The sequence below is a fragment of the Plecotus auritus genome (genome assembly GCF_963455305.1).
Source record: "Plecotus auritus genome assembly, chromosome: 2".
In the NCBI taxonomy this organism is placed as follows: domain Eukaryota; kingdom Metazoa; phylum Chordata; class Mammalia; order Chiroptera; family Vespertilionidae; genus Plecotus; species Plecotus auritus.
The window spans coordinates 161,540,325-161,565,713 of NC_137771.1; the positions used below are offsets into that span (position 1 = coordinate 161,540,325).

Genomic DNA, 25,389 nt, shown 5'->3' on the forward strand with positions numbered 1-25,389 from the left:
TTTAAGCATCGAGTATCAGCATCGTCCTGGTGTGAGATCAGGCCATTTTTGGGCACTTGGCTGTGTGAACAGGGGAAGTGTTCCCTGTTGGGACTATCCATTTGCCTAACAATCTGATTACAAATTCAGCCAAGTATCATTTAGGGAATAAAATATAAGAGAAAAACAAGAACAGACTGCACCTAATAACTTGAGGCAATTAGAGAATTAGCAAAGAGAAAGAAAGGTGGGCTGTGAACCAGATAGGTATGATAGAAACAGCTGCTTGGGGGGAAAATAATACTAATGCTAATACTAATATCAATTATAATTATTATCTCTTACATGTGTAAGTAGAGTTTGATGGTTGACAAAGTACTTCTACTACATGATTTACCTAAATTTTATTATTATTATTTTATTAATCCTCACCCAAGAAGTGAGAATATTTTTTCCATTCACTTTTTTTTTTAGACAAAGTGGAAGGGAAGGGGAAAGAGGGAGGGGAAAGAGAAGAAGAGAGAGAGGAGAAAGAAAGAAATATCATTGTGAAAGAGACACATCGATTGTTTGCCTTCCACATGCCACCCCACCAGGAGGTATGTGCCCTTGACTGGGAATCGAACCTGCAACCCTCTGGTGCACAAGCCAACATTCTAGCCCGCCAGCGCCATCTAAATTGCAAATGGTTTAGTGAGGAAAGCCAGGCCTTCAGGTCTCCCATTTTACTAATGAGAAAGTTGAAGTTCACAGAGGTTAAAACACTTGCTCAAGGTCACTTGTCCATGATAACACTAGAACTCTAGCCCTTTACTTATTTCTGTCCATTGTCTTTCCTATAAGGTGGTTCAGCTCAGCACCCTCCTGGGGGTACATCCATCCTCAGAGTCCTACACCCTGCTCTCCTCTCCTCCTAGTACCTAGCAGAGTCTGCACAGAGCAGGGACTTGATGCACAAGGAAGGTGACTGGGTGATTAATTGAGGTGAGGGTGGGTGGAGCAAGAAATCCCAGATCTTGTGCTTGGACAGACTCCCAGGTTCTGCCTCTACCAGTGTGTGATATAGAGCTGAGCTGACACCAGCATCACCCTCAACTGAGTCTCTGTGTCAGGAGGTAGTCATGGAAACTCACTCCCTTCCTGATGAGGAGAGAATTAGGTAGAAAGGAGGCATCAAGTTAATTGCCTGTCATCCCCTCTCTGCTCTCTGTGTGTTAATTCAAATTAAGCTTTTTCAGTTTTCTGATGTCAGCAGCGACTAAAGAACCAAAGCATAGGCCTGGGAGTCAGGACCTTTAGGAAACAGCCAGTTCTGAGCGAATCCTTTAACCTTTTGCCTCTTTGCTTAGTTCTGACCCACACTTTCAGGAAAACAAATCTCTTTGCCTGACCTCTCTTGATTTCAGATCCAAACTCTCAGAACTGCCTTAATTTTAACCACCTATAATTCTACATTCATTCAAGTAGCTATTTCCCCTCTTGTAGAGAAAAGAAGAAGTAATTGAAATTGAATTCTGCATTTGTTGAAATTCACTGTAGCTCAGAAAGATCACTGTTAAGTAAGTCAATGATGGTTGTTCTATGATGTATGTTGCCCACATGGAGGTAAGTGGAGGTAAGTTCTGGAAGTCTTTTGTGAGAGGTGTCACCACCAGCTTAGTTAACACCTGAGCAAAGCTGGAGGAGGGCTCCAAAGATGAGGTTCTTTCCTTTGCTGTCCTGTCCGTAGGAGCCCTTCTCTGTGGCCAGATGGGCTTGAGATTCCTTGCATGCTCCTTGCTTGTTTTGTCTTTAGCTCTTCAGAGGTTTTCCTATGCCTGGAACACCCCTTTACTTTTTAATGATGTCTCAATCCTAATAATTGTTGTCTGGGGAGCCATATCAAGGCTGAGTATGAGATTTCCAAACACCATCAATTCCTTTTACAATAGACAGCAAGTGGGTCATCACCATGCACATGAATTCTGCCTCCCCCCTCCACACCTCCCAGACTACAAGCTTGGACTTGGCAAGGACTATGTCTATATATATATATATACACACACACACACACACACACACACACACACACACTAGTGGACCGGTGTATGGATTCGTGCACATTGAAAGGAAAATAATTAGAAGAAATATTTTAATATTGCTACTTGCCCTTTCTCTGTAATGAATACTGGTCACCGCCTGCAGGGCGATTGGGTCCCACTCACATCTGCCTTGGCCTGGCGCCGCCTGCTCATCTGCTCCACCATCCCACCGCGGTCCCGCTCTCTGGTCCTGCTCTCTCATCGGGGCCCATCAGGGCAGGCAGCACCTCCACTGCCACCTGCTGCCAGCACCCCATCGCTGAAACCCGCCATGTTTCGTGCCGCCCGCTGGTGGTCAAACTCCCGGAAGAGGGGACAATTTGTATATTAGGCTTTTATTATATAGGATATTTTTATTGATTTCAGAGAGGAAGGGAGAGGGAGAGAGAGATAGAAACATCAATGATGAGAGAGAATCATTGATCGACTGCCTCTTGCATGCCCCCAAATGGGGAATCGAGCCCACAACCCAAGCATGTGCCCTGATCGGGAATCAAATCGTGACCTTTGGGTTCATAGGTCAACACTCAACCACTGAGCCATGCGGGCCTGGCAATACTATTTCTTCTTCAATCATGTTTCCTAGCACCAAGTTTTGTGCCTGGGACACAGAAGGCAATCAATCCACATTTGTGATTGATTTAATAAATGAATAAGGACTGGAGTTTTGGAGCATGGTGTCCTGGAAGAAGGAAATATTTACTTAAGCTCTCATATTGAATGTTGGTTGTAATCTATTTGGATTTCCATACTATTTGCCTTTCACCCAAGTGGTATAGGCAGATATGAGGCTACATTTGGCCCTGGACTTGGTTTGCCCCAAGAACTCTGCTCTGCTTCATCAGGACAACATCTCTCCTGGGATTTTTGGCCTTGTTGGCTCTGAAAATAGTGAGCTCTGAGGTTAAATTTGTTGGATCATGTAGGAACTGTAGAAGTAGAGGAGGTAGAATGCAGAATCCTAGGATGAGGAGGTTGAAGTGAGTGCTTGGGATTCCCCCAGGAGTCTCTTCCTGGATAAGAAGGAAATTCTGGGAAGGCAATGTTGTCTCTTAATTGCCACTGTCTGGGGCAGTGGTTGGCAAACCACGGCTCGTGAGCCTCAGTTTGCTGACCACTGGCTAGGGAAAAAGTACCTCTCAGTTTACAGTGGAGGTGACAATATGACTTCCTTCTTCTACCTGTATGGCATTCATAGTTTTTATAGGGCTCCTGGGAAAGAGCACTGAACTAGGATTCAGCAGATTTGAGTGTTTTCCATTTACCAACATGGGACAACAATTTTAGGCCTCAGTTTCCTTTTCTGTAAATGAAGGACAGGGTGAAACCAAATGCTCTCTAGGGACTGTCCCATGATTTTATAAAAATAGATTACGGCCCAGCTGGCATGGCTCAGTGGTTGAGCGTTGACCTATGAACAGGAGGTCAGGGTTCGATTCCCAGTCAGGTCACATGCCTGGGTTTCAGGCTCGATCCCCAGTAAGGGGCGTGCAGGAGGCAGCTGATCAGTGATTCGATCTCATCATTGACGTCTCTCTCTCTCTCTCCCTCTCCCTTGGAAATCAATAAAAACATATTAAAAAAAAGATTATGGATTTCCCCATGTGACTGTTTCAGAACTTGGCAGGAGAGGGAGAGTAATCCCTTGGGCTGCATTCTCAGGAAAGCCTAGAGGTGGAGGCGGGTGGAATAAAGTGAGGCTCTCCCAGGGATCCTGTTCCATCTTTTTCTTCCCACCTGTTTCTTCCCATCCTTTTACCTCTATGGTGGGAGGAAGTGGTTCATTGTATGGGCTCTGGAATTGGATAGAAATATATTTGAATCCCAGCTCTGTCACTTACCATGTGTGACTTGGGGCAAATTTCTTAACTTTCCCCTGCCTCAGTTTCCTCATCTGCAAATGGAGTTTATCTTGCTAAGGTCATCACTAGGGTTGAATGACTTGATGCAGGGAGAGGATACAAAATATTTGTTATAATTCCTCACAAATCTATTAATATTAATGCTGTTTATGTTTCTATCCTAGAACTCTGATTTTGACATGGAAATCTGTGATCTTCTACCCCATTGTCCAACCTGTTTTCTGTTGAATTTACCTGGAAAAATTTAGGAATCATGTTCTTTTACTTCTTCAGATATTTAATTGTTTCAGTCCCCAGTTCTGTTTGCACCATAAACCTGAGTTAAATGGCACAAGGTACAAGAACTGGCACAAGTCAGAATTGCTTACTGAGTTACAATATACACATCATTATCCTATATAATAAAGAGGTAATATGCAAATTGACCATCATGCCCTCACAAGATGGCTGCCTATGACCAGGCCAGCAGGGAGGTTAGTGAGGGACAACCAAATGACTGAACAAGCAGGCTGTGTGGGGCCACCAGGCTGGTGGGGAGGGGGCCGTGAGGGGTGACCAGGCCAGGAGGGGGAGCAGTTGGGGGTGACCAGGAAGGCAGGGGGGCAGTAAGGGGTGACCAGGCCGGTGGGGGGGGGGCAGTTAGGAGCGACCAGGTCAGCAGGGAGGGGGCAGTTGGGGGTGATCTGGCTGGCAGCAGGGAGCAGTTGGGAGTGACCAGGTCAGCAGGGAGGGCAGTGAGGGGTGATCAGGCTGGTGGGAGGGGGCAGTTGGGTTGACCAGGCAGGCAGGCAGGTGAGTGATTAGGAGCCAGTGGTCCAAGATTGTGAGAGGGATGTCCGACTGCCAGTTTAGGCCCGATCACTGGGATCAGGCCTAATATGGCAGTTGGACATCCCCCGAGGGGTCCCGGATTGGAGAGAGTGCAGGCTGGGCTGAGGGGACCCTCCCTCCATGCACAAATTTCATGCACTGGCCCTCTAGTAGACAATAAAATTTAAAAATGCTGGCATTAAAAGCATTTAGGAGTAACAGGTGACTGACTCACCAGGGGTAAATATTTCTTTCTGCTGAATTGTACACTTAAGGGCTAGAGGAAAGGGGAAAGGGAAGCCTTGGAGCCCTTGTAAATTTCTAGTGTACTTTAAAGTTTAACAGCATTGCAGCAGGTATGTCATGCCTATGCACTAATACTAACAGTAAATTTTTTGAGGTTTGGGATGATAACATTTCATAAATTATCCACAAATTGTATGTTAATTCTGTAATTAATAATAGCTTCTGAAGGTGAAAAGGTAAATGATGAGAATATTCAAGTTCTAGCTTCTAAATGCAATTTTGAATGACATTTACACAGAATTTCTATATACCTTTCATCTCAGTTGTGGGAATGGTGATGTTTAGGATCTGTGCTAGGGCTTTACAAAGACTGTCCACGTGATAGCTTTGGACAGCTTCCCTGCCTGGTGCCTCAGTTCTGAGGTTCTCTGTGGTCTAGATGAGTCCCTACCCCCTTCTACAAGTAAATGGGCAAACACAGGAGCAGGTGGCAAACTCCTTGAGGGCAGGATCTGTATTATTCATTGTCATATATGCAGAACCTGGGAGGTAACAGGCACTTTGCAGACACTTAATGAGTTTTAGAGTCTGAAAGTACTGGGTCTCTGTTACGCAGGAGACGGAGATGCCTGGGGAGGAAAACCTTGTAACATTATGAAAAGCATATCTAAGGCATGTTCTGAACCACAAGGTTCCAGAATGATACTACAGTGGGATTGTCATTCGTTTTTCACTTAACACCCCCATCTTGAATTACTCTGGAGTTGAGACTCTTTGAGTGTAAGGGGATGGAATCAAAGGACCTCATAGCTAGAGCTAAAATACAGGGGTAGCAAGGTTTGAAATGAAACTTAGGTCCCAATGTGGGACAATGTCTCCTTCAGGGTGAGTGATGTCTCTACAGATCCCATGAAGAGGTAGCAGCATTGGCCTTGCCATTATATTTCAGAATACAATGAATGAAAGGAATAACAAGAAAGGAGTGGGCTCACATAAGTACAAGGTTAGCCTGACAGTTAATTAGAGGTTTGAAGGAAGAAAGGCTGTTCTGCAAGAAGGCTCACTGGCTGACATTTCAAGGACTCCTGGCAAGTTGAGAATTATAAGATCTGTTCATTTTTCCTTCACTGTAATGGATCATGCCTCTGATGATGATTATGTGTATGCGTAGAGTCACGTTTTATCAGCTTCTTTCTGAATTATTGCTTATCACTCAGGGGCCTTCCAACCATTTGAAGATTACCGCGATGAAGTCAGATTTTAGCTGGGGAGGTAGAACATTCTGTTTTGCAGGAAGCAGTTGATTACATGTGCCACTCAGAGACAGCCTGGCTCCAGCAATCTTCTTCCTATTACATGCCAGAGGTCATGGCAGAGTCTTTAGGAGCAGGCCCTGGCCAGTGGCCCAAGGGCATGGCAGCTAAAGGTGGACACAGGAGGTGTTCTCTCCTCTCCTTCAACAAGACAGGATCTTGAGGAAGGCTTTACGGAACTCAACGTTGAAGGTGGTATAGATCACAGGGTTGAGGGCACTGTTCACGTAGCCCAGCCATGTTGTGGCTCTGTAAAGCTCTGGAGACACGTGGCATGCTGGGCAGTGGGTATTGAGGACGTGGGTCAAAAAGAAGGGCAGCCAGCAGACAATGAAGGTCCCTAGGTCGCAAAGGGAGAGAAAAACTGGTAACAGGTTTTCGTACTTATTTTGTTATGACATGAAAATGACTCATGCGTTTCCTTTATGCCAGTTACTATGCAGGAAGTTTTACATACCCATTTAATTTTTAAGCCAACCCTGTGAAGTAGGTGTGATTAGCCACTTTTTTTTTTTTTAAATGAGAAAACATCAAAATATCTTTGATTCATCTTAGGCCTTTGTTCCTAAATCAATTTTCTAGTTTGATTTTTAGGTGGTTCTTTACTAGTTTTTTCTACTTGTTAATTTAAACCAAATATTTATTTAATGTCTATCCATCAAGACTTGGTGTTAGGCACTGACAGGAAAGAAGACCTTAAAGACACAATTGACACAATTCCTGCTGTTGAGGAGATTACATCTAGGGATTCTCATAAAGCCCCTGAGGTATGAGGAGGCGTGGTTTGTCAGTGATAATCAAGAGGATGAATTACCTTCACTCTATGTGGTACCTGTGATTTCTCAATTTTTTTAAATTTAAGTAAATTAATATTTATTTAATAAGTTATATATTTTTACTATAAAAACTAGCTCTGATTTTATACGTTATGGAAAATTTGGTAAATACAGAAAAGTAGAAAGAAGAAATATACCCACCATGCAAAGTCAATCACTTTTGACATCTTGGTAAATTAATTTTCAGGTTTTTTTCTCTCTGTATTTAATATAATCTAGATTTTATCATACCACATGAGCATCGTTTTTTGCATCTCTATTTTTACTTAATATTTTAGAATAAGCATTTATTAAATATCTGGTAAATACCACACACTTTTACTTAATCATTATCTTACTTATTATTTAATTTATCCATTATTATAAGTCCATGTGATAGACAACAAGCACAGTGGATAAATGCAGCCTGATAGGGTGACCTGCTGAGTTTCATAAATTTTGGTCTAGGTCTTGCAATTTCCACCAGTTAACATTTATACACAAACCCTTTTCAGTCATATGATAAACATTTATAAGTATTACAGTCATTGGACTTCCAATTCTGTCACATGTGGTTACCTTAATCCTCTGCCAGCTGTACTGAACTCAACCTAACCCAACTCAACCTAACCCAACTCAGTTCAACCTAATCCAAACTCACCAAGCACAATGACCAGCATCTGGGTTGCCTTCTTCTCCCGAAGTGGCACTCCCCGAGGTTGCAAGGACCCCAGTTTCAGGGATGTTGACAACCTGCCATTACTGAGTTTTCGAACCTCTAAGCTGAGCTTGGGTGCCATGGTGGGGCTGAGGGAGTTCCGAGGGCTCGCCTCCTTTTTCAACTCTCCTTCCCCTTCTTGGAAGCCTGGTGGCCCAAAGGCTGTATCTTGGCAGATGCTATAGTAACGCCTCAGCTCCATGTGTGTCCGGCCAGGGGAGAGGGGCTGCAGGTGTGACAAGAGAGGGTCTTGACATTTCTGGGGATATTGCTTATCTTGTGAATGCCCCTGAAAGAAAAAGAGGAGGCAACGAAGGAAGGGGAATCCAACATTGTGCAAAACCTGCAGAGATTAGGCTTATATGCATGCATACAAGTCCTTTGGTTGATCTCTCACCCTCACCCCCACCCTCCCCTACCTTCCCTGAGGTTTGATGGTCTGATCAATGCTTCTATGTCTCTGGATCTGTTTTTGTTCATCAGTTTATGTTGTTCATTATATTTCACAAATGAGTGAGATCATGTGATATTTAACTTTTTCTGACTGGCTTATTTTGCTTAGCATAATGCTCTCCAGTTCCATCCATGCTGTTGCAAATGGCATGGATGGAACTGGAGAGCATTATGGGTGTGAGGGACTAAGTGGGGGTGGGGGTGGGGGGGCAATAGGGGATAAGGACATATGTAATACCTTAATCAATAAAGAAAAAAGAAAAAAAGAAAAAATGTGTTATAATCAGATAACCAATTTATGATGCAAAGTTGCTAATGTATCTTTTCCCCACACATTTACATGATCTGATCAATAATAGATAGTGCAATAATTTTTCCCCTTTGATTTATAAAGGCAAGCATTGAGAGGCTATATAGCCTGCAGGTCAAATTTGGCCCGCTGCTTGTTTTGGTGAATAAAGATTTATTGGAACACACACACACACACACACACACACACACACACACACACACACCTGCAGAGAGCGCATCTGAGAGTGGTTGGACCATGGAAAGTTAAGGTAAGTGAAATCTGCTTCTGACTCTACACTTAAAAGTACCTGCCACATGTACAACATGTGATAATCACAATCATCCCTGGAGGAGGAGAGCATAGGATTATAGCCTGGCCTTTTTAAGTTAGAATGGCTAGGATATACAGAGGAACATGTTACTGACACCACTGGGATGTAAGCAACAAAATCTGGACAAACTACTCAGTTTCTTCAACATATAAATTGCAATGATGACAACAATAACATTTACCAGTTGCAAAATACGGATCTTATTTGAATTTTGATTCAAATAAACCAACTGTAAAAAATTTATGAGACAATTGAGAAAAATTTGCATATTGGATATCTATGTATATAAAAGGCTAATATGCTAAGTGTCCGACCATCCAACCTGTTGCTATGATGTGCAATGACCACCAGGGGACAGACGCTCAACGTAGGAGCTGCCGTGATGCACACTGGCCATATACAGAGAAACAGCACCAAGGACCTGGCGCTGACAAAGCAACACTCGGCTTCCCCCAAATGGGACGCAGACCCCGCCACCACCTCAGAGCACCAGCCCACCAAATTGCAGCGGACATTGCTGAGACCCCATGGTGCAAAATGCAGCCCACAGCCCAGCCCAGCCCAGAAACGGTGGCTGTGGGCACCGGGTAATGACGTCACGTAGCAATGCCCAGCTTTCTCTCCCTAGCGACAGGCCATTTAACAATAAACAGCACCACAGACCTGGTGCCCACAAAGCAATGCTCGGCTTCCACCAAGTGGGACACAGGCCCTGCAACCATGCTGAAGCAACACCCCACCAAATCGCAGCCAACACTGCTGAGACTCCATGGTGCAAAATGTGGTCCACAGCCCAGCCCAGCCCAGAAACAGTGGCTGTGGGCACTGGGTAATGACATCACATAGCAACACCTGGCTTCCTCTCCCTAGTGACTAGCCTCCTTGGAGTTTCTTCAGCCCGGGAACACATCTTGCTTTATAGCCAGATGGAAACATTTTACACTTTAACCAAATGTCTGTGAAGTGTTTTCCCATGCCTCATCTCATTTGATCCTCACAGAAGTCCTGGAGTAGGTAGATAAGAGACTTGGTGGAATCGTATTTTCTTTTCATTAGCTGGAAAACGGAGATTTAGAAAGCTTAGAAACTTGACCCAATTGGAAAGAAGTAAGAAATGGTGGACCTTGAAAATGACTTCAGGTTTTCTCATGGCACAAAATATAGTCAAACACTGCTGCAGTTAAATATTTTACCCTTTATTCTCCCTGCATGATCTACAATAATCTGCTTCGTGTTTATATTTACTGCTGTGTTGCTGACAATTACCTGAAAGAGAAGTTGGGGGGCTTCACTGGGCTGGAAAAAGTTTAACTAAATCAAAAAGCAGGTCTAATTAAGCAAGTTTATCTATATACTAGAGGCCCGGTGCACGAAATTCGTGCACAGGAAGGGGGTCCCCTCAACTCAGCTTGCACTCTCTCCAATCTGGGATCCCTCAGGAACCCTGTCTCCTAACCGCTCACCTGCCTGCTGGCCTGATCCCCCTAACTGCTCTCCCCTGCCTGCCTGACTGCCTCTAACCTCCTTTGCCTTGGCCCTGCCAACATGGCTTTGTCAGGAAGGACGTCCGGAAGGACATCTGGAAGGTCATCTGGAAGATGTTCAGTCTAATTAGCATATTACCCTTTTATTAGTATAGATATAAAGCTCTCACTGGTGCCAATCACACATGTGTGTTTTGATCTATCATTGTCAATTGTGAAATTGGTTGACACTTCTATTACAGAGAAAGGGTGAATATCAATATTAAAATATTTCTTCTAATTAATTTCCTTTCAATGTGCATGAATTCATGCACCGGGCCACTAGCTTAATGATATTAGGAAAACAGGGATATTATTAATTTATTTAGCTTGATGTAGTATTATGATTATGTGTTTTATAAAAGAGTTAATATTTTTAGAGAGTCTTACAAAGTATTTTGAAATGCTCTGATATTTGGGATTTGCTTCATAACAATCCAATGAGTTTATGTGAATGTAGCTGGGGGTATAGATGAAATGAGATTGGCCATGAGTTGACAATTATTGAAACTGACTGATGCTAATGTAGGATGTGTTATATTTGTCTTTCTACTTTTTTATTTTTCAAATTTTCCATAATAAAAAGTAAAAAAAAAAAAAAGAAAAAGAAACCCCAGAATTTTTATCTCATCTTTTCTACTTAGTAGATGTATCATTGGGCAAGTTAATTAGATGTCTCTAAGCCTCATTTGTAAAACAGAAAAAAAAATGGGAAAAATTGTTTTGGGATGAGTAGACTCAGAGTAGAACACTGAAAATATGTGGATATTTCTGGTATGGGGGGGGGGGGGCAGTGGTTTGTGTGGACTCAGCATCTGAGCTTTCCATGTTTGAAGTTAATCTTGAGTAGCAGGCAGAACCCCTCAACTTCCATAACTGAAGACAAAATAACCAGATATTCACTCTCCCCATCTCCCCACCCAGCTGCTGGAACTCTGGAACATGAACCAAGCCCAACCAATGAAAGATTCCCACCTAGAACCCTGAATTGGAGCTTGTAAAGCAGGGAGACTTCAGAATTCATCCAGCAGTGTTGGCATGGATGTTCAGTGTCCTAGGTCTTCAAACCAGATTCTTCCTTAGGCATGAACTGCATCTTCTAAAGCTGTTCTTCAGCCTTCTCATAGAGTCTGAGCTACTGGATATCCTTCCAAGAAATTCCTTTTGCTACTTAAGTTAGTGTCAGCAACCAAGAACCTCACCATTTGTCCCTAGTTCAAGGAATCACAATCCTACAGACATACAGTGCTGGCACACTGTACACACTCAGAAACATTGTTGAATGAATCAATGTAAGGGACCTTCAAGGTGATATATATATTTTAAAATTGTGCTCCATTTTTAAAAATTTGGATTTCATTTTGATGGGATTTTCTAATAATTAATATAAGCACATTGTGTTTTATCTGAATGAGCATGGTTATGTTTATGATTGTGCTGGCATCTAATGATCTTCTAAAAGTGACAATATTTAACTTCTAAAGCATTATTTCTGAATCTAGGGGACTGGGGACAAATTCTTGAGAATGCTTAGGAAATCTCAGATCTGAGAACACTGACTTAGATGTTCTATTTTACAAATGTGGACATTCAGTCATATAGAAGGAAAGTGATTCTTTTAAGATGATATATTGGCGAGTGTGTTTTTTCAGCTCTGTGAACTCTAATCACTACCCCCAAGACTGACAGGAGAAAACACTGGATTCCTTTGGGTCTGGCTGGCAGAGCCCTCTACTTTCACATGACAGGACAGAACCCGTTTCTCCACATTCCTGCAATGCCAGATTCTTGGCCTCTACTACCTTTTTAGTAGTATAAGCAACTAAGTTACCTGAGCATATTGATCCCTCTCTTCTCATAACCTCAAAGACATTTAATATTTGGGTGTTCAATTGTCTTCACCTCACATTTCACAACCAAGCAACCAAGTGGATACTCTAAAATCCACTTTTTCTCCTTTTGGCCTTAGAGCTTCCTCTGACATTGGATCTGCTATAGGCAAGTTTAAACCTATTATCTATATATACAATACATATATAGATATTTTTAAAATCATTAACAGCAAGAGTCTCTGCTACCCAAGGTTTATGTAGAAAGTGGTTAATTAACTATACAAAGATCGGGCAAGGCTCAGACCTTTCTCATTATGGGTTTTTGAAGCCTTATTTTTTTAAAAAATATATTTTATTGATTTTTTACAGGGAGGAAGGGAGAAGGATAGAGAGTTAGAAACATCAATGAGAGAGAAACATCGATCAGCTGCCTCCTGCACACTCCCTACTGTGTATGTGCCCGCAACCAAGGTACATGCCCTTGACTGGAATCGAACCTGGGACCCTTGAGTCCGCAGGCCGATGCTCTATCCACTGAGCCAAACCGGTTAGGGCTTGAAGCCTCATTTTGAATATTAATTGACTGTGGAGTTCAGGGAAAGGAATACTGGTCATATACTTAACACCTTCAGGCTCCATTTTGCACTTGGCTTGCTTAGGGAGACAGGGCTGGCTTGAATTAGAAGGACAAGGGTCAAGGTGACCATGAAATTGTCTTGTTTCTCTCTATATTAAACGACAAATTGGGCACTTGAAAGTCTCACGTTAGCCTCCCCTTTGCTTATATATGTTCCACTGATGCCTAGTTCCCTCTAATGAAGGTGGCTCTGGCTGGCATCCTCACATCACATCCAAGAGGCTTTGGCTCTAGTCATTGGGATCTCACCCAATAGCCATATGCTTTTTGAGTGTCATTTGCTGATTCTTATTCAGAAGCTCAAATCAGGCAGGATCTCAGAGCTGTTCTATATTGTAGATACAAGTGTGGGATTGGGCTAGATTCTATTTTGGAATGGAAGTAGAATCAAGTCAAGCCAGGATCTTTGAGAAAATATCTCTTATTCTTTTCCTACAATTAAAAGCATGGTTTGCTTACCATTTTCCCTGTGGCATCTGATGGAAATCTGGCCCTTAGTGAAAATTGCCGAATGGGGTGCAGCTGAAGACAGGAAGACTAGGGTAGGTTGAAGGAGAAATAGTTGTAGGTTAAGCTCTACACAGTTGAACCATATAGATGACAATGCTTTAAATACAATATGTTCGTATCCTCATCCTCCACCGACCTCCTATTTCATGAGGACCAATATTCTTGTTCTACTCAAGCCTTGGGACTTCAACTTTGAGAGTTTGACCCTCACTCAGATTGATCTAGACATCAAATGCCTTAAAGATAAAATTCAGTTCTTATTTTGTCTCTGAACCTCTTTCCTGAGCATATTGATCTCTTTCTTCTCATAACTTCAAAGGCATTCAATATTTGAGGGTTTAATGGTCTTCACTTAACATTTGGCAAACATCTCATTCAGTTTTGGGCTGCTCATTAACTTTGGGTGGAGGTGTGCTTATTTGCTTGTTTAGAGTCCAAGCTCCATAAAGGCAGAAGCTGTATTATATTCCTGCTGTCCCTTCCCTGGAAGATTTCAAGTGTTTGGTATGTATCCATTCATGCTTTAAGTACATTGTGGATAAACTACTATGACAATGGGCACTGGGATAAGCAGAACTTAAAACCCCAGAAATTGGAAGGTCAGTGTTGAGGCAACAATCCTTTTCAGAGCCTAACAAGACCCCAAAAATGCATCATCAGCATCCCAGTCCACCAGCTTGTCAATGCCTGGATACAGGGACTGTATAGTAAAGAAAGGAGATTTTGATGAACCCCGATAATTTTTGAATGAGTGATCTGGCAAGAAAGTCCGTCTTGGGAACCTTCTAGCAATGCATGATGCAACTGTCACACTAAAACTTTGAACCCTGTGTGACATCTGAACTTCTGGCCATTTGGGGACAATGAAAGACTTTGAAGGGAAGCAGAACATGTTTAGAAACTATCCTATGATCTTCCCAAGTAAGATGTGCTCTAGGAAAGACTATCAATGAACTTTTTGGATTGAATTTACTATCTCTAAAGCAGAGGCAACACCAGCAGATTAGAAGGTGAGGGTCAGATGTGTGTCTCCAAAGTGGCAGTTCAGGCAAAAACATTCACTGCTGGGCACAAGGCTGGGAGGTCACAGAGTCGGGTGCTGTCTTCCCTCTGCCCCTCCCACATGCTTACTTGTTGGGGGAAGCTGGGCCTGACACTGATGCACTGACTGTTTTGTCGAGTGAGAATCCGTTTCCGTCTCCTCTGTCTCAGTACCACATAGATCCTCGCATAGACAAGGACAGTCACTCCGAAGGGCAGATAGAAGGACACCACTGAAGAGTAGATGACAAAATCAGGGTTGGAGATGGAGCAGACACTGGGGTCTCCTGTGACAGAAAAGGAGAAAGCAAAGCAGTTTGCCAAATATGAGACCTCAATGGGGAGCACAAAATATGGCCCCAAACCACATGTGGTATCTGCACCGTTTGATCCATGTGGAGCTTGGAGGAGCAGGGATTCCCACCTATACCCTCATGGTGCCCCAGTTCACCTGCTGCCTCATCCAGGGAGGCTTGCTTGAGTTTCTTATTCAGAAGCAACTCTGTCTTCCTTTGTGCCTCACAACTCTTTACTTTTGCCTCTTTTGTGTGGTTAGCACACAGGTCCTGATTGCTATGTTATCAGCTCCCTGAGGGTAGGAGGTCTCATGTAGCTTTGTGTTGCTCACAATTCACTTAAAAAAAAATCAATGATTACATGCCAGACACTGGGACTGTGAAGAGGCATGACATCGTGTCTGCCCTTGAAGGAGCTCACAGACAGACAATCTCTTTTATATGCTGTGCTAAGTGCCATGGAGGAATGCAGCCTGGGAGGCTGGGGCGAGTGTCACTGAGCAATGAGCCAGAGGCTTGTGGGAGGGATGCAGCCCCAGGAAGGGGCCTGCGGAGTGGAGGCCTGAAAGGATTGCTGAACGCACTGAATGGAGGAAGCCTTCTTTGCTGAGAATGCCAGGTCTCCATTTTGAATCCAGGATATGGGGCAGGTGGTGGCTGAATATGAGACAGGCATTTGATTTTTCAAGGAATTCCAGCAACGGTCAGCAGTGAGATGGGAAGAGGACCAGTAAGGTCAATGTGAATCGAGGAGGACAATGTGAATTGAGGAGGGTCCTTGTCTCTGTTCTATGTTCTGGAATGTTCCTGCCACTCCTCCTAGGAGGGCCTTGTAGCTTTGCCTTCATCACTAGCAGATGTTGAGATTCTTCCAATGCCCAGAAGAGGGCCTGGAGCTTGCCCCTCTTGAAAGAGAAATGGAAAGCAAACTAATATGTTGCAGGTGATATGCCAATGGCTTTATCCACATGATCTTACCTAGCCATTATGGAAACATTGTGTGACACAGGTGCTATTACTGACTTTATTCTCAGATGAGCAGCTATGGCTCAGAGAGGTTTAGTAAGTGACCCGACATCACACAGACTGAAAGAGGGGGAGCCTGGATGCATTCCTCCCCAGCCGTGGGCAAACTACGGCCCGCGGGCCGGATCCGGCCCATTCGGCTGTTCTATCCGGCCCACGGAGCCGAAAGAGTGGAGGGTTCTCTTGCTCTCCCCTCCGCTCCTTTACTTTGAATTTATATTAGTTCACACAAACACTCCATCCATGCTTTTGTTCCGGCCCTCCGGTCCAGTTTAAGAACCCACTGTGGCCCTCGAGTCAAAAAGTTTGCCCACCCCTGCTAGCCACTCTGACCCCAAAACCAATCTTCTTTCTGTGATTTGGACACTCCACATCCCTCTAACCAGTGGGATATGGCATGTTTGTGCTTTGTTCAGCACTGTCAGCAACAGCTGTTGGTACACCTGGCCAATCTTCATAAAGAGCTGGGTATTCTCCAACCTAAATCTGGTCTCAGAAGGTATAGATTCAGGTGTGAGTTGGCAGGAAAAAGGCGTGGCCACATGCCCCTCATTCTGCTTCTTGGTCTCTGAGGTAGCAGAGGGCAGGCAACCCAAGGTGTGAGACCCAGGTAAGCCATTTATTAACTGTGCGATCTTAGAGAAATTACTTAACTAGCCAAGCCTCAGTTTCATTATCTCTAAAAGATATTGTGTCATATAGAGGAAATGAGAAAATGGCAACTATTATTTATTCTTTACTATTATTATTTAAGTTTTACCTCCTCTGAGCTTTTTGAAATGAAAAGGGATGGGATCACTTGGAATAGAAATTTGGAGAGAGACTTACAGGGAACAATATTTGGGGTTTGTGGGGTGGGGGAGGAAGTAACAGCTAAGAATTAAAACAAACAACCAAAAAGAGTGCTCAGAGCTTAGTGAGGATTTTAACGACAGCACTGCCACCAGAATCTTCATGAGCTACTCGCCAATTCTCCGATTCTCCTGGGGAGGGGATGAAATTTAGGTCATATTAGTATCATCCTACCAAAGCTGGTGTCAGTATCCTTCAGGAAATGGCTCATGAAGCAGTGGCCACAGATTGGCATCTTCTGGCCTGAGGGGGTTGGGGTCAGAGGTAGGAGTAGGATGGCAGCAGGTGGTCTTCTAAACTTTTAAACAGCCATGAGCTCTCCTGTCATCAGCGTCTGACCATGATTTATGATGAGAGGCACCTCAGCACGTTTTGCTAGTAAGAAGTGGGCTAGAGGGGTAGCAGGGCTATGTCCCTGCTATTCACCTTGTTGCCTCCTTGGTGTGCTAGGTAGTCCCCATTTGTCCCTCCAGATATACCTTCTACCGTTCTTTACCCTCCTCTGGATTCTGGGAGGCTGACCTCTAAATTCTATATAGTAACTACTACTTTTAAAAAGCCAGGAGCAAAAGTAGGTATATTATGCTTCTATTTGTGTAAAAATGGATACACACACAAACATGTATGTGCATGTGCGCATGCCCGAGTGTAGGTACTTGTGTTTGCTTCTAGGGAGGGAGATGAAGGACTTAGCAATTGGAGTAGAAGGGAGAGATACATATAAGTATGCATATGTCTCCCATTACACCTTACGTTTTATCATGTGCAGATATTTATTTTTGCAGTAAAAATATCAAAAGCATATGTATAAGAAACAGAGCGTGAAGAGAGCAAGTAGTGATTTCAGGGTTGCTAGTCAATGAAGGCCTTTATGTCTGATCGCTGATCCTACATTGTCATCCCATCCTTCCTCCCCTGCTGCCTGCCCTCACACCACGTTTGGCAGCCTCTCCCCGAATCCTGGGAGGACTGTCAGCAGGCAGAGTGACATAGAAGGCAAGTGGCCAGCGAGTGGGACCCTACTCCAGTCCCCACCAGGTCAGACCTGGGTGTAGGTCCTATTTGCAGGGTAGAGTAAAGCCCCCACACCAGCAATTCTGAAAGCTTCTTTCTGCTGAGTCCGAGGAGGCCAGGGCAGTGAGGCCTTCACAAGGGCTGAGAGATGCCCCAGGAGGTACCTTGTCTTAATTATTTAATTAAAACAGCACTGTTCTCAGACAATATGGGGGTGGGGGCACGTGCTGGGGGGTGGGAGTGGGTGGGGAGAGGTCAATGGGGGAAAAGGAGACATATGTAAAATTTTCAACAATAATTAAAAAAATCCACAGCACTGTACTATCACCCCAATAGTTATTAAATGAATACATGAATGATGAATACATGTGCAAAGTAGGCAGATGAGCATCCTATATAATAAAGAGGGAATAGCTATTTGTCTGTTATGGTGTCCGAGTCACGACCAGTCAAAGGTGAGTGCGCACAGGAGCTGGGGCGTGGGAATGGGGGCGAGGACTTGCGCCACCAGGACGTGAGGCTGCCGCTGGGGGCAGCCCCCCAGTGGAAGTGTGCGCAGGCCAGCACCGCCCGGCCTGGAGTGGGGAGTCAGGACGGGTGTCAGGACTGGCTGTGGCAGCCTCCCCCGGGGGAAGCTTGTGCAGGCCCGCAGCACCGCCTGGCCTAGAGACGGGTGTCAGGATAGGGGCCTCGGTGAAGAGCTCTCAGCACTCCTGTGCTGGGGTCTGAATGTGTGGAGAGGAAGGGAGAGCACATAGGCAGTTAGGGGCATCAGGCAGGCAGGCAGGTGAGCGCTTAGGAGCCAGTGGTTCTGAATTATGAGAGGGATCCCAGATTGGAGAGGGTGCAGGCCAGGCTGAGGGACCTCCCGGTACACGAATTTTGTGCATGGGCCACTAGTTTTACATAAACACATAAAGAGTCACTGACTGGAGGATAAAGGGGAGGCCGGGGGGTTACTCCTCATTCTCTGAGACTGAGATGGTTATCCCAACTCATCTCAACATTTAAGAGAAAATCATAAGGAGGAGGAATTATGTTACTCAACATAATTTTATGGAGCACCTACTGTGTTTGAGGCACTGTGTGGGGTGATAAAACACTCAGTAGCTCTGCTAATGAGTCTAAAAGGCTTTTGTGGGATAGCCTGGCAACTTGGTCCCACAGTGATGTGAGCAGCAAGGCCAGAAGCAGGTTGACCTGAGAGATAATGGACTTCAAGCTCATCGAAACGGTCTCCTCTACTTGTTTGCAAAGGCAGGAGATCCTGATGAGTCTGATTTTAGAATGAGCCTGCTATTCTTTTAACTTTGTACTTCTCAACCAAACTCCTCCCAGCTCCAGTGCTCTGAAGGTCAGGTGAGGTGTTATATTGCTAAAACCGAATAATAGCACTCCTCCATGTCTTTGTTTTGAAGAAAAGTTAAGCTAGCTGATAGGATTTTCTTAGCTTTAAGTTTTTTCTCCCTTGAAGATTTCTTACACCCTCATTACCAGCTATTGCTTATTCACTCTAGAATTTTTTTATAACACAATAGTTATCTGATTTAGCAAAAATTTAATTACTAGTTATTTTTCTTGTCTGTGAAATGAAAGGAATGGGCTGCTCATTCAGGGATCTTTAGGCTTTTCTCTAGCACCAACACTCCATGCTCCACGGCTGTTGGGGCTGTTGATCGTGTGATATTGGGCTAGACTTCAGGGCCTCTGCTGGGAGCAGGGGCAACGCTGGGCAGCCAGGCCCCACAGCCTTGAAACTCTCTGTGACTCAAGACCCTGCCTTAGATTTACATCCAGAAATACATATTGACCTTTCCTCATCAAAAGGAGCAACTCCAACTTGAAAGAAACTGAAGTTCAACTTTTCGCTACCTTCTGTTCTCTGACAATTCACAATCCCACATGGCAGCCCATTTCATAAAAAGAAAAAACTCTGTCAGAATGTTCTTCTGTGTTTCACTTGTTAGTGAAAGTTTATTTACTTCCAATATCAGGTGTTATTGGCAGTATCCTGCCCCTTTCTCCTCTGCTTTTCACAGAGAGAGTAGAAAAACATAGCTGAGAGAAGTCGTTTATATTGGGCTTTTGAATGGACTTGGGAACTTCCTTTTAGATGGAAGAGGTGCTGAAGGAATCCACATCTATCAAGATAATGATTCTGTTCTGTGAAGGTCAGACTGAGGCAGAGAAGGATGCTGGGACTCCCGCCTTGAGTTCGGCTTGAGTTTTCGGACGAGACAACTGGTTTCCTCTATAACCACCTGAACTACAACTGTTCAGATTTTTCCTTGGAACAGGTGCATAGTTAAATTTTGAGGCACAGAAACCATTCCTAGTATGTAACAACAACACCACCATTAGCTAATGTCTAATGAGGTCTTCTGATGGACACGACACTTTGGCATAAGATATAAATAAGTGGAGGGCTTACCATATAGCCTTATTAGTAATCTTAAAGGTAAGAGAGAGTGAGAGATTATGAGAGAAGTGAGAGTGTACATGCTAAGTCATGGGCATTCTCTACCATCTCAATTCTATATTTGAAAATCCTTTTGTAAGGATTTTTTCTTAGTTTTGTTTCTGGAACAATAATGATCTCATTGGTGGCAACAACACTGCAATGAGCTCATCATTCTTCTTCACTTTAGATGTTGACATTAACTGAGACCTTTAATGCCAGATTTTGAGACTGTTTTAACTCTTACCAGGGTGTGTGTGCCTGTGTGTATGAGAATGAATAAGACCCCTCCACCAGTCCCAAGAATAAGTATAAGGACCTACCTAGTCCTGCAAATGTTGGTGGGGATTTGCTGCTGAACGGGGAGCGGGGGTGGGGGTGGGGGGGAAGGATTAAGCAATGCCTTGGTCTAACAGTGGTAGTGAGTGCCCCATACTAAAAATACCAACTTAGAATGCATTTTTGTATAAAAGCAAAGATATATAAGGTGGCTTAGTTATCAGACTTACCCAGAAAGCATACTTAAAACTCATCAAAACTGGTACTTTAGTGCCAGTCAGTCTCTATTATCGTGTTGGGGAATGTTACTTTGGGGTGTGTGTGTGTGTGTGTGTGTGTGTGTATACATACTTGTATATATAAAGTGTCATTCAGTGAAAATAACAAAATAACTCATGTTAAAGAGTAATGCAAAGATGATAATATCGTATTTTAGGAATACCCTGAGTTAACCAGGCAAGTATTTGTTGAATAATTTGGCTATTTAATCTTCAATGTGGCAGAGAAACAAGCCTGACCTTGAACAGTTGGTATGTACTGGCATGTCTATGTATATTACCCCAATTTAATCCTCACTTAATTGTAAAAAAGTCTATGAAGGAGGTAAAGTGGAATTATACCATATGTAGGGTTAGATTCTAAAGTCAATGAATGAGTAAAGTAAAAATTATGGAGTTGAAATTTGATTTGAAAAATCCCTTGAATCACATATAATCATACATGATTTGATTACAGCTCTGAACAGTAATAAGTAAAATGAATGATACATTCTAAAGAGTTCAAATGCACTGTGTAATTTTAGAGATGAAGTTGCCGGGCTTAATTGTAAGAAGTAATATATAACAGCAAACATTGAAAACTTCCTAACTGAATATACAGACTAAGTCTACACATTTGAATTTGCTCAAGTTTATGCTCCACTACTAGTACATTATTATTCCAAATTGATCAATAAGGACACATAGAAAGCTTATGTGACTTGCTCAAGGAGACACAGCTGGTAAGTAGTAGAATTGGAGTTTGAATCTAGGTTGTTCTGATTCCAGAGTCTCTGTCTGTCTTTCTAAATGTGTTTTGACTTCTAAATCATTGTCCAGCAAATGGCTCTTTGAAGACTATTTATAGGTTAGTATTTTCCTGTATTTATATGTAATGTGTTACATGTAATGTCTGCATAACACCTAAACACTCAGCTAGCTATGTGACTTGTACACATATACTAGAAACCCATGAACCTGGAACACAGTAGGAATTGAATGAACCAATGCAAATGGACAAAATAAGAAATCCAAATTAACATTAGAAAAAGAGTCAATCAGTTCTCTCTTAGTAAAGACTTATCACCAATCAATACCTATAGCTTTCCTATATGAAAATAGTTTTCGTCCAACACATGAAATTTCTGAGGCCAAAAGATGGACATGGAACATACAAGAGGACACTGATCCATATGAGGTGTAAATTTGGACTGGTGTCATGTCTAAAATATCAAATATCTCAGATATACACATTGTTCATCCATCTTTCCATCCACCCATCCATCCATCCAACCTTCCAATAGAAGTTGTACCATGTGCCAATTATCGTGGCTAGAATTTCTGTATATTAAAATATAAGAAATATAAGCATAAATAACTTAGGAATCTATACTAGTTCCAAAATTCTAGAAATGATTCTTACTGAGCAAAAATTAGAAATGTGTATCCTACTTGAGGGCTTTCACATGTTACTTTGCATTGTAAGTCAATTATGAATTGTAATATTTTCATTATCAAACCTCACCTAAATTATTAATATGGCTTAGTTTTTTAATTGGTGCATTTCTTCAAACGAATACAATGACATTTCTTTCAAAATAGGAATAAGCCAGGTTTTTCATTAATTGGGGCAGAAATTTATCCTTGTGCTAATAATCAATGAAGTTTGCTTTATATTTTTATTATAACCAACAAAGGTAGTCAAAGCTTTGCAGTCTACAGCATCTTCATTTGATACAAACTGCACTGACCAAGGGTCAGAAATTTCAAGACTGAGCACTACTTGTAGCCATTCAAATGTGCTGTGAGTCACATGGGTTTTGGAAGTGGGGCCATAATTGTTACCTGTGGTGTTAAAGCCGAAGAGGAGTGGGCAAGACACAGCAAAGGCCAGCACCCAGACGGCTGTAATCATGAGGGCCACACGCCGGCAGGAGCTTTGTCCCGTGCCGTGTTGGTAGTGAACTGGCATGACCACTGCAGTGTACCTGTGAAAGGTAGGAAGGATGAGATAGACTTGGTGAGAAGGGACAGGGGAGACAAGCTGAAGGAGATTCTAGAAAAATAATCAGGTTGGTAAATGTGCAAGAGAAAAATAATTTTGATGAAAAAAGAGAGAAAAGGTGAAAATAATAGAAATGTTGAGATAAGATAGATGAAGAACTCATTGAGGTGGCGAGATCAGAGAAAGGGAGAAAGAATTAAAAGCTGGCATAGCAGCAGTGGGTTGCTGGAGAGCTTCTTCATCTAGTTTTGACTGATGGCCCAGCAGATCCGAGCCCTGGACTCACCACCCTAAACCCTGAACACTCTGGGTACTGGTGTGTGCTTTACTTTATCCCACAGTTCTCAGACAATGACAGAAATGTGCCCAAAGTAGATGTTTATCCCTGCTTGTATTCTAATATAAATTCCAACTCTCTCAGTGACAACTATTCCAAATAACAGAGATATTGAAAATAGAGACGAACACTATCCAATGGAGTAAAACCCAGTTTTCATGCTGACTTCTGTTTGGGCTGCTATATAAAAAGCACCATATACTGGGAAGCTTAAACAACAAATGCATTTTTTTTTTTTTTTTTTTTTTTTTTTTGCAGTTCAGATCACTGCACTGGAAGATTCAGTGTCTAGTGAGGACTCGCTTCCTGAATCGTGGATGGCTGTCTTCTCACTGTGTCCTCACATGGTGGAAGGGGTGAGGGAGCTCGATGGGGTCTCTTTTACAAGGACACTAATATCATTCATGAGGTCTCTACCACTCAATGCCCCCACCTCCTAATACCATCACTTTTGGGGTTAGGATTTCAACATATGAATTTTTAGGGGGTGGGGATGGGGACACAAATCTTCAGTCTACAGCACATGCTTTTACATGGTCAAAGCACCATTCTTTATTCTTGTTGGACATTGTTGTCTTTTCTATGGCAACTCCTCACACACATTTCCAGCTGCTTGTTGGACTTATTACCCTGACACTTGTTCTATAGTCATCTCAAACTCAAGTTATCTAAAATAGATTTGCCTACCTCCCCACTTTTCTTAATCTGGTTCTACTTCCTGCTTTTTTTTTCAAGACATCTATACCCAATACACAGGCCTTTTGCCTTTCCCTTGGCCCCTTATCATATAATTTTCTCACTCATTCATTTAACCTTTCATTCAGTGTTTATTGAGTCCCCACCATATGCCAGGCCCTATTCTGGAAATATAGAGATGTGCAAATGGGACATTGTCCCTGTCCTTATGGAACTTGGAATTGAGTGGAGCAATGGACCAAAAAGTTGTGATTATACAATGAAGAGTATCAAGAAAGAAATAAGCTGGGTGACATGTTTGAGGATAATGGTGGCTGTAAAGAAGGGGTAAACCAACATAGACCAGGCAGGGAAATGAGAGGGCTAAGAGGAACCTGGCCATATGGTAAGATAAGGGAAGAACATTTTAAACAGAAGGAAAAAAGCCCTGTAAGTTTACCCATTATGATATCCCTGTTGAACCTTCTCCCATTGAATGTAGACCAAACATGTGAATACAGTATAGTGTTGCCCCCATGATTCGATTACTGATCAAGAGACTGAAGTAATCAAAAGGGAGATTATCTGCAGTGGGCCTGACCTGATCAGATAAGTCCTTAAAAAGAACGGGGCTCTTCCTTAATACAGAGAGATTAAAAAAAGCATGAGAAATTACCCAGCTGGCTGTAAAGGAGCGAACTGTCAAGTTTGGGAAAGATCATTTGGCAGGGAATGGCAAAAGGCCTCCAGGAGCTGAGAACAGCTCTTGGGTGACAACCACAAGAAAGTGGGGACCTCTGAGCTACAACTGCAAGGAAGCTGAGTTCTGCTGACAACCTGAATGAGTTTGGAAGGGGACCCCAAGCTCCAGATGAGAACACAATCCAGCCTACGCCTTGGCGTCAGCCTTGTGAGATCCTGAGCAGGACACTTCCCTGCACTATGCACAGACTTCTGACATACAGAAACTGTGAGATTAAAAAATGGGCATAATTTAAGCCAGTACATTTGTGACAATTTGTTTCAGAGCAACAGAAGAGACTGGTGTCTGTGTCCAATCATTATCCCTTCTTCCCTGGGGAGCTCCTTCTTGATAAGCTCTCCAAAATTCCCAGGCCTCTTCATCTTTCAGAGACCTCTAACGCTGAACACATTGCACTCCCATGCCAATCAATCATGTAGCTCTTCTGCATGCAGTTGTCTTGCCTTATTATTGAACTTGCCTTGTGGCTGAAGGTCGTCCCCATATGATTTAAGTTACTTGATGGCTCAAATCATCTTATAGCCTTACTATTTCCCATAGGTCCTTGCCTGAAGCAAGTAGCAAAAAGCTATTGATTGATTTCCTCATGGATCCTGAAGGCCTCCTTCCCTATAAGAGAACAATTCTAATCTTAGCCAGGCCCAAGGGATCTAATGATATAGCTGCATCTACATATGCTCATTTTTCCTTTGTTTTCTCAGCTTCCAGGGAACCTGGAGACCAGATGCAGATAGGAGGTGCTCAGAGGCGCTAAGCCTCTGTGCACCCCAGGCTTTTGGCTGAGGAAGGGAAGGACAGACCCCTGGCTGGTGGGCTTGAACAGTGCTCCCTGATGCTTCTCCTATATGTGCCTGAATCACCTGCTTTTTGTGCATCTGGCCTTAGAGTTCATGTGTCAACATTTGTATTCTCCCAGAAGCAGCTTGAGAGTCAGCTCTGAGGACTGAAGTGGAGGCAGACTCTGCAGGACTTGACCTTGGCACC

The 25,389-nt window shown here is 43.1% G+C and overlaps 1 protein-coding gene across 1 annotated transcript in view; it reads right to left on the reverse strand.

Annotated features, from left to right (window-relative positions):
* Nucleotides 1-6,434: 6,434 nt before the first annotated feature.
* DRD3 (dopamine receptor D3) overlaps nucleotides 6,435-25,389 on the reverse strand; it is a gene marked incomplete at its 3' end in the record, with an annotated part of 42,083 nt that continues 23,128 nt past the window's right edge. The window contains exons 4-8 of the mRNA XM_080655076.1: nucleotides 22,471-22,613; nucleotides 14,534-14,730; nucleotides 13,352-13,429; nucleotides 7,768-8,113; nucleotides 6,435-6,631 (exon numbers count right to left, since the gene is read on the reverse strand). Of these exons, the coding sequence (XP_080511202.1) occupies nucleotides 6,435-6,631; nucleotides 7,768-8,113; nucleotides 13,352-13,429; nucleotides 14,534-14,730; nucleotides 22,471-22,613 (961 nt within the window). The remainder of the gene's footprint in view (nucleotides 6,632-7,767; nucleotides 8,114-13,351; nucleotides 13,430-14,533; nucleotides 14,731-22,470; nucleotides 22,614-25,389) is intronic.